Source organism: Myxine glutinosa, chromosome 12, assembly GCF_964187855.1.
Source record: "Myxine glutinosa chromosome 12, kmMyxGlut1.1, whole genome shotgun sequence".
NCBI lineage: Eukaryota > Metazoa > Chordata > Myxini > Myxiniformes > Myxinidae > Myxine > Myxine glutinosa.
In genome coordinates this window covers 32,596,050-32,612,095 of record NC_136272.1, presented here as the reverse complement: position 1 = coordinate 32,612,095, position 16,046 = coordinate 32,596,050, and the positions used below count along the sequence as shown (strand labels likewise).

At 41.1% G+C, this 16,046-nt stretch overlaps 1 protein-coding gene across 1 annotated transcript in view; it reads left to right on the top strand.

The window, feature by feature from the left end:
• Positions 1–16,046, top strand: part of LOC137437990 (uncharacterized) — a 51,479-nt gene that overhangs the window by 10,604 nt on the left and 24,829 nt on the right. The window contains exons 13-24 of the mRNA XM_068132819.2: positions 227–325; positions 1,266–1,310; positions 1,417–1,515; positions 1,830–1,883; positions 2,692–2,799; positions 3,111–3,164; positions 3,824–3,922; positions 4,070–4,123; positions 11,328–11,426; positions 11,903–11,956; positions 12,417–12,470; positions 15,730–15,783. Of these exons, the coding sequence (XP_067988920.2) occupies positions 227–325; positions 1,266–1,310; positions 1,417–1,515; positions 1,830–1,883; positions 2,692–2,799; positions 3,111–3,164; positions 3,824–3,922; positions 4,070–4,123; positions 11,328–11,426; positions 11,903–11,956; positions 12,417–12,470; positions 15,730–15,783 (873 nt within the window). The remainder of the gene's footprint in view (positions 1–226; positions 326–1,265; positions 1,311–1,416; positions 1,516–1,829; positions 1,884–2,691; positions 2,800–3,110; positions 3,165–3,823; positions 3,923–4,069; positions 4,124–11,327; positions 11,427–11,902; positions 11,957–12,416; positions 12,471–15,729; positions 15,784–16,046) is intronic.

Genomic DNA, 16,046 nt, shown 5'->3' with positions numbered 1-16,046 from the left:
AAACATTGACCCCCCCTCCCTCTCAATCGTTTAATATATACAGTATATATATATATATATATATATATATATATATATATATATATATATATATATATATATATATATATATATATATATATATATATATACTGTATATGGCCACTTACTGGTTGAATTAGAAAACACTATGATTTGCATTTACAATAAGTAATGATGCACTAACTTGGCTTCCTTCTTTCAACAGGGTGAGGTCGGAGGAGTGGGTACATCAGGGCCAGCTGGAAGAGATGGAGCAGCAGGGGAAATCGGTTCACCTGGTGGTGTCGGCCCAGTTGGTGCTATTGTTAGTATTTATTATTCACATCTCCTTTGGTCATTAAATACTTTTGCATTTCCTGTTAGATTTGTAGTTGTAGTTGTACGTAGTTATATGCAACTACAACCAGCATGATTAACGGGGCTCTCTCCTGATATCATCGTACTGGAATTTCAATCTGTTCCTCAAAAAAATGGAGACGTCACCCGAAATTTAGTTTCCCAAATGGAAAAGCCTTTTCTTCTATCTCCTTCCCTCCTCGATTCTAATGTTTCCGAAACCATCCCTCTAAGCAAGAAATAATGAGTGTTTCTGAAGCAGTCTCGCATAGAATAATACAACGCGTGGTTTGCCAGGTCGCCAACGAGGCCTGAATCGGGTTAACTGTCGAGACGACTTGTAAGTTGTCCAGCTAAAATCTGTCCGGCATCATTGGCTACACACACCAGGACATTATCACACACTGGCTGATATACATGGATATTATCTCAGAATTACATTTCATTCATGGCTCACTTTAGGAAGTCCTAGCAGTGTCCATGTGTTTTTTACCTCTCCCAACCCCCCCCCCCTTCCCAAGACTCCTCCCCCCCCAAGCCCTCTCCCTCCCACAGATCTCCCGATGTCCCTGCTCTCCATCTTGTCTCCCGCTCCCTTTAGTATATGTTGTATGTGTCAGTTTGTCTTATTGTGATCAATGTTAGCTCTTACACGAGCCTTGATCTTGTACAAAAAGAAAAAGAAAAAAATATTGTTGTCAAGTTCATTATGGAGGAGCTCATGCTGGATCTGCTCTGGTCTCCTTTCAAAGACCTCTTATTGTCAGGCTGTGTCTAGATTTCTGATCCCACACAAGGTTCTACATCAATCAGGTTTTATCCAAAGAACATAGAATTGGGAAGCTTTACCAATTGATTTTATTTTAAATTGTTGTTCTAATTCTTCTCTTGTCTGTCATTCTTTTTAGGGTGCTTCCGGAAGGAACGGAGCAAAAGGATCAAGGGGTCCAGCTGTAAGTGGGTCCAGAAGTTTAATGGTCTCTCTTTGTGTAGTTTCTCTTCCAACTATTGCGTTACGATGTTTCTGGTTTGATGTTCTTAACGAAAACTCCTTCACAGGGCACATCAGGAGGGGCAGGTGGCTCTGGAATGCCAGGCATGCGTGGAGTTAATGGAGCCGCAGGTCCAACAGGACCTGCTGGTGCCAGAGGTTCCTTTGTAAGTTCCTAGGCCTCGAGCCTTTCATTCTTGCGTCATAAATTACTCAAGTTGTGCTCCATAAGCCGATGGTGTGGAATGTCACTAACATTTGCTGAGTTGAATTGAATGGATTAATTTTGCCATCTTTATTTTAATCATTTTTATTGCATTTCCTGATGGATGGTTATGCTAACCCTAACCCTAACCCTAACCCTAACCCTAACCCTAATGCTAATGATGATGACAATGAGTTATCCTAATAATCAAATCACTGGTCGTCGTGTTGTTTCATTGTTTGTTGACTAAACACATATATAAATATATATCCTCAGGGTGAACCTGGACATCCTGGTGGAAAAGGATCAGCTGGTCACAAAGGACAGCCTGTAAGTGTTTGGCCTAACCATACAAGTGTTAGTGCATGAGTGTGCTCATTCTACTGTACGAGTGCCGGTCATCATAGAGGATGAAAGATTGTGGTACGCGGTACCAATCCAGCGTTCATCACTCATGAGTGTGACATGATTGTTGTACGATACTAATGAGTGTGATATTCTCACCTTACTGTACGAGTACTGCTTCTTCCTACTGTAGGCCTTGTGTTTTCTACTGTATAAACGGCATTCATTGTTGCTATGTGAGTGACCATTGTACTGTATGAGTGTGTTACCGTTTGGGAATTTCTCCATTGCAAGTGTGTTCTTTCTCTAACACAATGAAAGTCTGTTGTGTGTGTGTGTGTGTGTGTGTGTGTGTGTGTGTGTGTGTGTGTGTGTGTGTGTGTGTGTGTGTGTGTGTGTGTGTGTGTGTGTGTGTGTGTGTGTGTGTCGTTGGTTGTTATCTCCATATGCGGGTTTTAGAAGGTGGAACGGAGCCCTCCCAGGTCTCAAAGTATCCAACTTCATGAGTGTGTGTATATGTGTGTGTGTGTATATATGTGTTTTGCCTGCTATCTGCACACGTGGGTTTCAGGATATGGAACGGAGACATACCAGGTCTCAAGTATCCACCTCTACTAGTGAGTGTGTGTGTGTGTGTGTGTGTGTGTGTGTGTGTGTGTGTGTGTGTGTGTGTGTGTAATGTATGTATTTATGTATATATCCTCCATGGGCGAGTGTTATAATAACATGCTTTTCACATTCATTCATTTTGCAGTATTGAGAAACACCCAATAATTGTTTCGGGGTTTTCCAGGGTTCCGCTGGACATCCAGGTCCTAGTGGAGTATCAGGAGAGACTGGTGGGCCAGGACCTTCCGGAGAGTTGGGTCCTGCAGGACCAGCGGGAGCACCTGGAGGCCAGGTTGGCTTCCAGTACTATTTTGCCATATATTTCACATTGTTAAGTTAAGTGTGTATTTTTAGGACATTTTTTCACCAGGTTGACCCATATTACATGCACATTTTAGAATGAAAGTCTCACAGAGTCATTATGGTCCAAATGGCCTTTACCCCTTTCACAGTTTCCTCATATGGCTATTAATGCAGAGCACCATAAGTTTAAATGAACAGAATTGACCAGTTAATGATTACATTTATTAAGCCGAGTATATCTTATTAACTCAGTTTTCACAATCATTAGTAGATTGAATCAACATGCATATGTCATTTCAGGGGGAGAAGGGTCCAGCTGGCGGTCCTGGACGAGATGGAGGTGTCGGTGCAATGGTAAGGTTCATTTTCCCTAATTTCCATCCACTAGAAGGAGTCAAATGTGGTCCACTTTGAGTTTCTGTTACAAAATGTAACTTTAGATCCACTTCCCATCCCGTCCCTCCTCAGTGCTCCCGTTAACCTTCACGTACCTTATTGATTGTCAACTTGTCTTTCTAAACCGCTCTACCAATGATGAGATGAAGTTAAAAACATTTTAATTTTGAGACGTGGATGTTTTTTAACTGCATCAAATTAGTGGTTTGAACTTAATTTTTTTGCACTCCAACTTTGTAAGGATATAGTGTGTGATCGTATATAAAAATGGACACCAAATGATTTCAACATGCAAAGATTAATGTCCATCTGCTTTGGCCTCGACTTGTGGCGGTAACATTTGGTTTGCGATATTGGGAATGCTCGGTAAAGACGTCATTTTATATTCCTGATTGTAGTGGGAACCATATGTAATATAAGAACATACATGATGGAGCATTTATTTGGTCACCCCATGGGCCTATTTCCCTTCTATGTACACTTGTGGTGGTTTGTGTTTGAAAAAGGTACGTCCAAAACCAAATAAACCTAGAGGACGGTTCTATCTTGTATATCATTTAACAAAACATGGAATCGGTATTTCGTACAAATGCACGGTCTTTCTTTTGGCTCTTTAGGGTGCTTCAGGCGAGCGAGGACAACCTGGCCCAGGAGGAGTACCAGGAGAAGATGGAGGACCTGGGCGTACAGGGCAAAATGGTGCTGCTGGTGCCAGGGTAAAAAAAAAACATTACTTTTTATTTTGTTCATCTTTTGTTCTTCTTTTGACCACTTTTATTCCAATTGAGGATTCAACACTTATCTTGCCGTTTTCACTTTATTCTTCACCACTTGCGTATTGGCTTACACTTGCCTCCATGTAGGGCTTCACTGGAAGCACTGGCGTTCCTGGCCCGAGTGGAAAAGCTGGAGGTTCCGTAAGTACAGCATCGAACATGGTCTCACAATTGTTATATGCAGTTGAATATAAAACATGTATCTGAAGGATGGTCTATGTTGCATACATTATACTCTTGTTCAACCAAGTAGTAAAAAAAAAAAAAAAAAACCACCTTTAGAGGCCATTTTTCCCCGCAAGCGGGGGTTGGCCTTTTTCGGTAACCGTGGTTGTTGTTGTTTTTCGGTCCCCTTTTTGAAGCAATGTTTTACGGCCGGATGCCCTTCCTGACGCCAACCCTTTTTGCCGCCTTTAACGACAAACAGGGAATTACCAGTGAACTGGTACTCAATTTGCCGACCTCGGAAGGATGACAGGCTGAGTCAACCCCCCTGGCATTAATTCAGCGATCGACCGGGATTCGAACCCAGGATCCTAGGATCCTAAGCCGGCACCCTAGCCGCTAGCCCAACACCAGGGATTGTAGTGGGAACCCAACACCAGCCAACACCAACACCAGGGAACCAAGTAGTAGTTGAGACTTATTTTGTTGAAATATCAGCAATATATATATATACATATACTGTATATAATTGGATAATGCTGTCTGTCTGTGTGTCCCACTGTGAAGCATGAAAAAGCTCCATGCAGAGAAAAAATATCTAAAGCAAAAGTTGCTTCACATGAATCATGACCTATGGGGTAAAAAGTTACATTTTTTTCAATCAGACAAGAAATGTAACTCTGGCAGTGTATAGGCAACAAACCGCTACCTCGATTGCTCACAAAAATTTTTTTTGTTGTTACGAAATGTATAACCTACCATTTTGAGGTCTTTGCACCAGTGGAAGAACAAAAGGCTTCCTTTTTAAATTTTTCAATATTGTGCTATTTTTACCACAGGTTTCTACTATTCCAATATATAAATAACTAAATGAAATGAAATGAAAGGTGCTTGGAAGGCTGAGAAAGGAGAGAGGACGCTTGGGAAAGGGCCGGACGATTGGGTGGGGGAGAGGATATCAAATATTGTAATCTCAAGTGTTCTGCCATCTTGACCTCTGCCAGCAAAAGTGGACGGAGGTTATGTTTTCACCCCTGTCTGTTTTTTTTGTTTTGTTTTTTTTTGCTGTCTGTGTGTAGGATATCTCAAAAGGTTTTGGACCGATTTGGATGAAATACGGTGGACAGGTTGGGTGTGTGACAAGGCCAAAACGATTACATTTTGGTGAAGATCCGAATCTGGATACTAGCATTTTAAAAGTGATTCTTCACCATTGAGAGATAGGGCCAAAGCAATATATAGTATGCTATTTCAAAAGGTTGTGGACGGATTATGACAAAACTAGGTAGATGAGTTGGTTAGTCGACGAGAACAAGGCAGACATATTTTGGTTGAGGTCCGGATCCAGATCTGGCCTATCGGTGGATACAAAACATAACGTGTTCAGCCTGGCGGAGGTATACGCTATACTGAGTGCCGTTCTAGTTGTATTTTGACACCATCGATCACACCATCCTCCTCACCCGACTTGAAACCACCTTTAACATTACCGGCACTGCCCTCTCTTGGATTAAATCATACCTCTCTGACAGACGTCAGTTCATCTCCATCAATAACTGCAAATCCCCCACTGCTCCCCTCCCCCAAGGTGTCCCCCAAGGTTCAGTTCTTGGCCCCCTCCTCTTCATCCTTTACCTGTCCCCCCTCGGTCACTTAATCCACCGTCATGGTCTCCAATTCCACTGCTTCGCCGATGACATCCAGCTTTTCATCTCCACCAAGTCCGTCTCCACCGACACCCACTCTATCCTGACAAACTGCATCACTGAAATAAAATCCTGGCTTCAAATCAACTTCCTCAAACTTAACTGTGATAAATCTGAAATAATCATCATTGGCCCAAAAACGCTCACCAAGTCCACCCATAACTTTGCCCTCAACATCGACGGTTTCCCAGTATCCACCTCCCCTCACATCCGGAATCTTGGCATCATCTTTGACCAAACCCTCTCCTTCGACAAATACACTAAACAGATCACAAAGACAGCCTTCTTTCACCTGAAAAACATCGCCCGTCTCCGTCCATCCCTCTCCTCCGTGGCTGCAGAAACCCTCATCCACGCCTTCATCACTTCCCGTCTGGACTACTGCAATAGCCTCCTTTATGGTTCACCCTCAACAATCACCAATAAACTCCAATACATTCAGAACTCCGCTGCCCGTCTACTCACCCATTCCCGGACCCGTGACCACATCACCCCCGTCCTTTACAAGCTTCACTGGCTCCCCATCTCCCAGAGAATCCAGTACAAAATCCTCCTCTTGACCTACAAAGCCCTCCATAACCTGGCCCCATCCTACCTGGCTGACCTCCTCTCCAGACACACTCCCACCCGCAACCTCCGCTCTGCTGGTACCAACCTCCTGACCCCCCCCCCCCCATCCGGACCAAATTTAGATCCTGGGGGGACAGGGCCTTCTCCATCGCTGCTCCCACCCTCTGGAACTCGCTACCTCACACCATCAGAGACTCCTCCTCACTCACCACATTCAAAACATCACTCAAGACCCACCTGTTCAACACTGCATTCAACATTTAACCCACAGCATCTAACCCCTGACTATCTCCTCTCCTTCTCCCTCCTTTGTGCTTTGAATATTTCCCTATTGATTCTTCTTTTTTTGCAATTGTTTTTATGTTTTGCTATGCATTATGTTTTGCACTCTGTCAAAGCGTCTTTGGGCTTCCTGAAAAGCGCTATATAAAATAAATGCATTATTATTATTATTATTATTATTATTTGTAAATGCTGCAGTGATATTCCATCTGTGTTAATAGATGAATTGACAGAAAAAGCAATCTTCGCTCTGAAATATTTTAACCTTAGAAATAAATGCCAGCTAATGTTAGTCATTATCATAAGGTCCAAGTGCTGCCATAGAGGCTTCCCGGGCAAGAAAATACAACGGAGGGGTTTGGCATTGCTTTTCCCAGCAATTAATTTTACTACTGGTGGAAAATAATCAAATTTGACAGGATCGTCTAGAACTCTAGATGTATGCACACTCACCTTTGACCTATCCAGGTTGGATAGATGCAGCTACAGACGGTTTCAGGAGTCCTGGTTGCAGGAAGTTTTCAGGTGTCCCATCTGCTCGCATTAGTTGGTGGACATCAAATATATCCCACAATACATTTGGTGAAGAATAAGAAAGTTATCACCAGCACGCTGAAGAAATGTACAAATTATTGCACCTTTCCTGAAGACCTTTCCTGCGTTGGCGACTCAGTCTTTATACATAGCCTACTCAAGAAATTCATTTCAATATTGGACCCTAGAGCCTAAAGTCGAGGCTCGTGTAAGAGCTAACACATAGAACATATAATAAAGAGAGAGGGAGGCACAACAACAGTCGAGAACAGGGACATCGGGAGATCTGTGGAAGGGAGAGGGCTGGGGCGAGGTACACGGGATAAACAAGATGGACACTCGGACTTTCAGAAAAGAAATGCTTATGACTATATAATGGGACAAGTCAGATGGATGGATATATGACCCAGTGTTTTCTCGGGGTCACAATTTCCAAAAACCATTGTTGATTGGCTGATTGTGTAATCTAGTGTACAACATGTGTAAAATAATGCATATGAATTGAGTAAATAATTCGATTTGGATGACAACAAAAACTACCCCACCAATCAATTTGTACAAATTTTAATTGTAAAAACCTAATCTTACATATCAACCACGTAATGTAAACATTGCTGCCTTTTCATCAGACGTGCTTCATCTAATCCGTCATGTCCCCCAGGGATCCCTTATTGGTCCACACTGGTTTAATCTTTATCTACATCCACTTGGTGCAGTTTTATGGAATTTTAAACAGAATCATTCATTGCTCTGCTGACGATACCCAGATTGATTTGTCCATTGAATCAGAGAAGGTGCTCTCGTCTGCATCTCTGAATTTCTCTCTTCTCTCACCGTCTGAAGTTCGAATGTGGATCTCCAAGAGCCTCCTCAAACTCAATGCTGCTACCAATGATATGCTGGTAGTTGGCCTCTCATCGGTCATTAAAAAGCTTCAACTCCAGAGAGTGGAACCCGAGCTTGCACCGTTTCAAATATAGGCGACGCCATGGACCAAACTCGAGCAATATTGTCCAATTCCACAAGTGCTTGGACTGAAACTTTGGTCTGTGCTCTTATAACATCAGGCCTGCATTACAACTCACGGTTAGCACACTTACCTGCATCTTGTCATAGTCCATGCGAATAAATTTGATTGGGTCATTCCAATCCTCCAAACACTGATTTAATTGGCTCACAATAAGCCAACATATAGGTTTCAAATTTATTTTGGCTTTCAAGGTTATTCGCATTATTATGCCCATATTTCTGACCGAGTCACTCCTTATACCTCTGCAAGAACGTAATGACCTGACAACAGGAATCTCCAGGTAGTTCCCGTTACCACGATGAAGACTTTTGGTGATGAGGTATTCTTCAGATAGCTCTTCAACTGTTGAGCTCTCTGCCTTTTAAAATTCGCAAAAAAATTATATAGTATTTATTTATTTATTTTAATCCCTCCAAAAATGCCATCTTTTTACAGTTGCTGTTTTTTCAAAGTATTACATCTCTCACCTCTTCCTTCTTTGTAAAGCATTTTGAGGTCTTGTTTCCAAATTAAAAGTGCTACTTCATTTTTGAATTGAAATTTCATCCATAATCAATTAATTTATTTATTATTTTATCTTGTATGGAAGACAACGATACTTTCACAGTTCACACGTCCCACTATTTAAATCCTGTAAACGTTGTTGTTTAGCCTGAGCCCATTCTTTAAAGACATCCTGGAGCTCCTGCAGTATCTAGAATTTCACTGGATGGGTATATGCCACCTTCTCGAGCATGTTCTAGACTTGTTTGACTCGGACCAGGTTAGAAGAGCTCACTGGCCGAGTTACCCTCTCGATGGCTTGCTTCATGTTCAAGATTAACAACTGTTCATTTAAAAATGCAGGATCACCCTATTTACCTCCTGGTGCATACAAACCCAACCAGACTGCCAAAATCAAGACTCTGTCTGCTCACCTTCACTCTTTCATTCCTCTTTTCTCCCGCCTCTGGAACAAACTCCCTCACTCTCTTCAATCCCACTCCTCCCTCCAGGTCTTAAAAACAGCTGTTCACCACCATCTCTTATCTTCCCCCATCCAAAACCTTGATCTTTTTTACTCCCGTTAATACACCCCAAATCCACTTTTTTGAAATACCGACTTCTTTCCTGGAAGTCCTATCAGTGTCCATGTGTTTTTTACCGATCCCACCCCCCCCCCCTTCCCATGTCTCCTCACCCCAAGCCCTCTCCCTCCCACAGATCTCCCGATGTCCCTGCTCTCCATCTTGTCTCCCGCTCCCTTTATCGTATGTTGTATGTGTCAGCTTGTCTTTTTGTGATCAATGTTAGCTCTTTCAGGAGCCTCGATCTTTTATAAAAAAAAGACTGTGGTGTAATAGTTAGAGCATCCGCTATGGGTTTCGGTGTTCGAGAGAGTGAAAACCCCATCCGAGTCATATCAAACACATTAAATTGGTACGTGCTACTTCTTTTCTTGACGCTCAATATTTCAAAAAAGATAGAGCACGGACAAACAAAACTGAGGAGGCAATGGCAATCCACCCGGTATAAATAACCCTTGCCAAGAAGCTGCTTCGGCGGCACCAACATTCTGTGAAGAGTCTGTTATATCAAATCAAATCAAATACAAGCCCATGCAAAGAGCTCAACAAAATAAGTATATTACGTTCGGACAGGTGAAAAGAAAAGTTGGGTGCCAACACCATCACATATCAGAATTTGAATGAACCAGCTTTGAATTTAATATGACTAAAATGATTGATTTTGAGCAAAAGGTGAGTATTACTACACACCTTGTTATTTATTACACAGAGAATAGTGGACAATTGGTCTGTTTGTTTAAAAAAGAATTTTCATTGCATTTTGGATTTCTTGTAATTAACAAGGAATAAAATTCCAATACACTTTCTAGCTAAAAGCCATCAATGGATTTCCCAACCAATAACATATCTCTATAAGTATACTGGTATGGCATTGTAGAGCACATGCCTCCGCCAGGCCGAACAGTTTACGTTTTGTATCCACTGATAGGCTGGATCTGGATCCGGACATGAACTGAAATCGAATCGGCTTATTCTTGTCACCTGACCAACTCATCCACCAAGTTTTGTCATAATCCGTCCAAAACTTTTTGAGATATCGTGCTTTATATCGGGTTTGGCTCTATCTCTCAATGGTGAAGAATCACTCAAATAATTATTGTATCCGGATCCAGAACTTCACAAAATCGAATCATTTCGACCTTGTCACACACCCAACCAGGTTTTTTTTTTTTTTTTTTAACTTCACATCTTCACCTGCCCACCAAAATGTGTTTGAATCCATCTGTAACTTTTTGAGATATCCTGTTCACAGACAAACAAACAAACCAAAAAAAACCAGGCAAACATGGGTGAACACATTACCAGTATTGGTGGCGGAGGTAAAAAAAATATTCCTAATGGATGAAAAAAATTATCCATTAGGAATATTTTAAAATATTTATCCATTAGGAATATTTTAAAAAAATTATCCATTAGGAATATTTAAAAAAAATTATCCATTAGGAATATTTAAAAATATTTATCCATTAGGAATATTTAAAAATATTTATCCATTAGGAATATTTATTTATATATATATATATATATATATATATATATATATTCCTCTTAAGAGCTTCAGGGCATCCTCAACAAGTCAATAAATGTTTCAAGGGCAGAACAAATCCTTGAAGGATCTCCACTCGAATCGATACTCGACAGGAGGTAGCAGGAATTTGTAATTTTTGAGCTTGCCGGCGATAACTCACCTACTTGTTACTAAAGATACCATGGGATCGTTAATGTCCACGAACACCCTAGTGCTAGCAGACAGAGCTTGATGTCCTTCCGGTAGATGGTGCAAACGTCAATGCCTTGCCCACTCTCCAAACCACCATGGTGATAGCTGTGTCGACATTATAGCTGGGTCGGCTTTGTTTGTCTCGTCAAGTACTGTGCTGTCTGGTCTCTCTACCTGTGTGGCAGTGAGTGAAAGTGATGAAGGAAAAGCTGCAGAAATGGAGATGGAAAAACAGAATTTGTAAACCCAAGGACATGTGTCTTTCATTAAGGGATCCCAAGGGACTGATGGTCGTGCTGGACCAAGGGGTCGCTCTGGAGCGCGTGGGATGCCCGGATCCCCTGGATACGGTGGACCCGTCGGAGCACCTGTGAGTATGGTCCTGCACCGCACCATTCAACCCACTCCTAATGATGCACACATCCTGAAGTTTAACTTTGAACGTCACAAACTTGTTCATTGTTTATAAGTTATTTGATTGTTCATTCATTCTACAATGACAATGACAAATCCTACACTTATGGATCGTTCTATTTAAAACACGAGTTTTATATTAAACATCAAAAATACACACATCAACGCTTGCTTGCTTTTTTGGTTGACGTGGTTCAAAATGATTCTTATGAGAATATGGTGTTAATATCTGGGGAGGTTTTAATTAATATTACCATAAATACTTGTGAGCTTATAATTTTCAAATGATAGTGATTTGTACAAGTCAAAATAGTGTTACCTTGAAAGATCGAACAAGATAAATCAATGAAATAACGTTTTATCTGCTGATAGTGTTGTTATGATTGAATTCTCACGATGGTGTTTCACTCTAATGGGACTTCTCTTCAACAGGGAGATGCAGGTGGCACTGGATCACAAGGCTACTCAGGTTTACCAGGACCACGGGTGCGTTTCACCTTTATCTCTAAAATTGTGTGTGTGTGTGTGTGTGTGTGTGTGTTTGTGTGCGTTCCCTTGGTTGTTATCTCCATAATTCGGGTTTCAGAAGGTGGAACCGAGTCCTCCCAGGACTCAGACCTTCTCCACAACAAGGAAAAAAGTATTTTAAAAAATCGAGTAACCATGGCCCAGAAAGGAACAGAATGGGTACGAATCAGCATGTGTAGAAAAGATGGAGGATGTGCATGGGTGAGCGTGTGAGGTAGTGATGGGTGAGTGCATTTGAAGGAATGGAGTGACAATCATGAGTCGATGGATACAGGGAGATGATTCCACAATCATGAGAATATGGAGATGAACGTTTTATTTTATTCTCATCTCACTCAGAATAAGTCTATATATGATGACATCAAGGCTCCTTTATTGTCTCACCTTGTGCTTCCTTACTGTTTCATGCTGGATGCAGGGTGCAGCAGGCAAGGGCGGAGAAAGGGGTCCTTCTGGTTTGGCTGGACCACTGGTATGAAAACACTTTTACATTTAGAAATAAAATGTAAAAAATGTTCTTTTTTTAATGGGAATAACGTTTTGTTAAAGTTTTGTTGACTACTCTTTACACACGAATTGGGGATTAAGAGAGAGAAATATTTTATGAGGAATTTTCAGGTGTTCCGAGAGAATTCATCGTTGATAATATTTACAGATTTTCAATTTGACATCTCCAGATGGCCTCTGCAATTATTTATTTGTGCTAAACTTGTATTTATTGAAATATGTTGCTCTCGGAAAAAAGGAGTTGATGTCTGAAACATCCTTTTTTTTATTCTGTAGTTTTTATTTTGCCGGTAACTTAAGAGTTTCCTTACAGAAGCGAGCGCATGACTTTGGAATCATTCGAGAGTGTCCAATGAGACTTTTAGATATATCATGGACATATCATTTCACTTCCCCTGGCACCCCAATGAGAAATCACTACATCTTATTGAAGAAAGTTGCAACTTGTAGATGTGTCCACTTGATCTAAACAGCAATGGCCCGACAAAAGGATGCACCGCAAGAACACATGGAAATCTCTGCATTTGAAAGGAGTGCCCAGCCTGACAATGGCATAAACAATAAGGAAGGTCACACCTGCCTTGCCCCACTGTTTTAATCTCTTCTGGGTATTTTTCTCAGCTACAGCCTTTCCTGAAGCAACGGAAGGATCAAAGTAGAAAGTGTGGAGGGAAAAAGCGGGTCGGACTTCTCTGCACCACTCAAAAGACAACGCCGCTTGACATGGCAATGCATTGTGGGGAAAACGTAGCATGCATCAATTGTTTGAGTAATTTTTCTATATAGGCCATTCGTTATTTTTCATAATCTTAGCACTTCGTTAAGAATGATGCTAAGGTTTCATTGCAGAAATATCAGGGATATACGAGTTCATAAATATGTTTTAACAAACATAGAGGGAGGATGGGAAGTTGAGTGTTGGAGACACTCTTGGGTAAATATATATACAAATATATATACATGTCCGATCGTGATGGACCCGATGATGATGATAAAAAAAAAAAAAAAAAAAAAAAAAAAAAAAAATATATATATATATATGATATATATGATATATATATAATATATATATATATATCATATATATATATATATAATATATATTTCTATTTATATTTATTTGTATTTATTTATATTTATTTATTTATATATATATATATATATATATATATATATTTAAATTTATAGATTTTTTTTTATTTTTTAATATATATCCAAAACCTTGATCTTTTCTACCCCAGCTAATTTCACCCCAGATTCACTTTTTTGAAATACCAACTTCCTTCCTGGAAGTCCTTGCAGTGTCCTGGTGTTTTATACTTCTCCCACCCCTTATACACAACCTCCCCCCCCCCCCCCCTCACAAGTCTCTTCCCCCCAAGCCCTCTCCCTCCCACAGATCTCCCGATGTCCCTGCTCTCAAATGTTGTTTGTGTGCTTCCCCTTCTTTCCCCATCTTGTCTACTGCTCCCCTTATTATATACTTTGTGCGTCTGTTTGATTTTTTGTGTGATAAATTTTAGCTCTTTCACGAGCCTCGATCCTGTATACAAAAATATATATATAAATATATATATAGATTTTTTGACAACAGACCCAGATGGCCCATGTTCTCCAATTCTGCTCTGCGATTATTGCTCCCCTTCTATCTGCCCAATTCAGTCTGTCCTACTACTTTGACCACATCCCCTCTGCATATAAGTCAGCAGACATCACTTCTGTTCACATGAAGGGTTCAAAAACAAACCCTACCAACTATAGTGCAGTGAGTTTGCTTCAAAATACAAGCAGAGTCATGGAATCCAGCATTGCTTCTGATGTCGAGTCTTTCTTGTCTTCAATAAAATCTTGTTTCTGACCATGAGCTTGGATTCCACCCCAGTCAATCAACTATTGGCATGCTTCTGCTCCTCTCTGAACAATAGCCAGAGGACCTAAATCTCAAAAAAGACATTAGGACTATCTCCCTGGACATATCTCAGGCATTCAACAGTCTGACAAGCTGCTTTGTTTGCCAAGCTCTCTGCCTGTGGCATAGAAAGCCACCTTCATTCCTGAATTTCTGACTTCCTCCACTCATGCAGTCAACGTGTTTTCATCAATGGAACGCTCTCCTCCCCTCACTCAGTGGAGGCATGAGTTCCCCAAGGAAGTGATTTCCTCATCTATATTAATGACCTCTCAGATGCTCTTGCAAACTATCTCTTTCTTTTTATAGATGACTCCATATTGTGATTACAGTACCCGATCCTTCTGCTAGACAGACAGCAGTTGCATCTCTCTCTGCTGATCTGGGAATGATTTGACATTAGTCTGATAAATTGAACTTGTCCTTCAATAGAAAATCTCAGTCTCACCCTATCACTCTGGAATGGTCATAAAACAAACCGACCTATCTATTTCCCTGGTCATCCACTGGTAGAGATTTCACCCTCACTATCAGCCATAACCTTTCATTGGCCGACCACGTAGCACCACTGGCTTCCATCAATGCAAGCCTTTCTTTATAAAATCGAAGTTATACAATCTAGAGGGCCTTTGTCCATAGCTCAAGGGAGCACTAGTCTCACCTATAAACTGGTGGCCCATCTGTCTCTCCTGGATATTTTGTTGAATCTAAAGTTCTTAATATTATTGGAATCTCCATGAAAAGCCCGAAGCACAAGGTTCATGTCTCTCACATTGCAGGCAGGTTGGTGGTTTTTCTGTTTTCTACCATCCATTCTTCTACATTTCTCCCTTCTCTCAGTCTTCTGCAACTCCAGGATGCGCACGTTCTTCCAGTAACACTCTCCTGATCAAACTTCCAAAATACATGCTGACCGCACGTCTCAACTATTTTACTCCTTGTTTCTCTCTATGGAACCACCTTCCAGAGGCCCGAAGCAGGCAGTGCACCTCCACAGTGTGTCATCCCCCATTTTGCCCCATGATCTTCATTGTCCCCCATTAACCCTTTCTAACCCAACCTTCTTAATTGCACTGATTTCAGTATTTACTCCCATTCTCTATCTGCCTTCATTTCCTGTTCGTTTATCCCCTTCTTGTTCGTCCCACTGTCAGTTCTACCTTGCTCTTCCATGAGCCTAGCTTCTGTAAAGAAAAAAAGAAATGTCCATCTTTGCGTTTGCACAACACTCTTTTATCTCATCTTCCGCTTTGAATGAGCAGTGCAGTTAGAATGTGTAGCTCATGAACACCTGCTGACTTATTTATTATTACAGGGTTCAGAAGGTCCTCGAGGTGAAAGGGGTCCTGCCGGTGGTCCTGGAACAATGGTATGTTTTCCTGCCCAGATCCTTCCCATCTCAGTCCCACCTCCACCCCTTACCTTTTCTACAGCCTAAGTTTCTATCTTGTAGTTACTCTCTTGGCCGCTCCTCTTCTTCCCCTCCATACAAGTCATTTCATGTCTATTTCTGATAAGAAGCATGCCATTCTCAATTGACAGTAAATTTAACCCTTTGTTTAAAATCCACTCCATTTGTCTCCTTCTATACATGTATTTAATGTTTAAGTAAATATTTGTTTTTCTATCCTC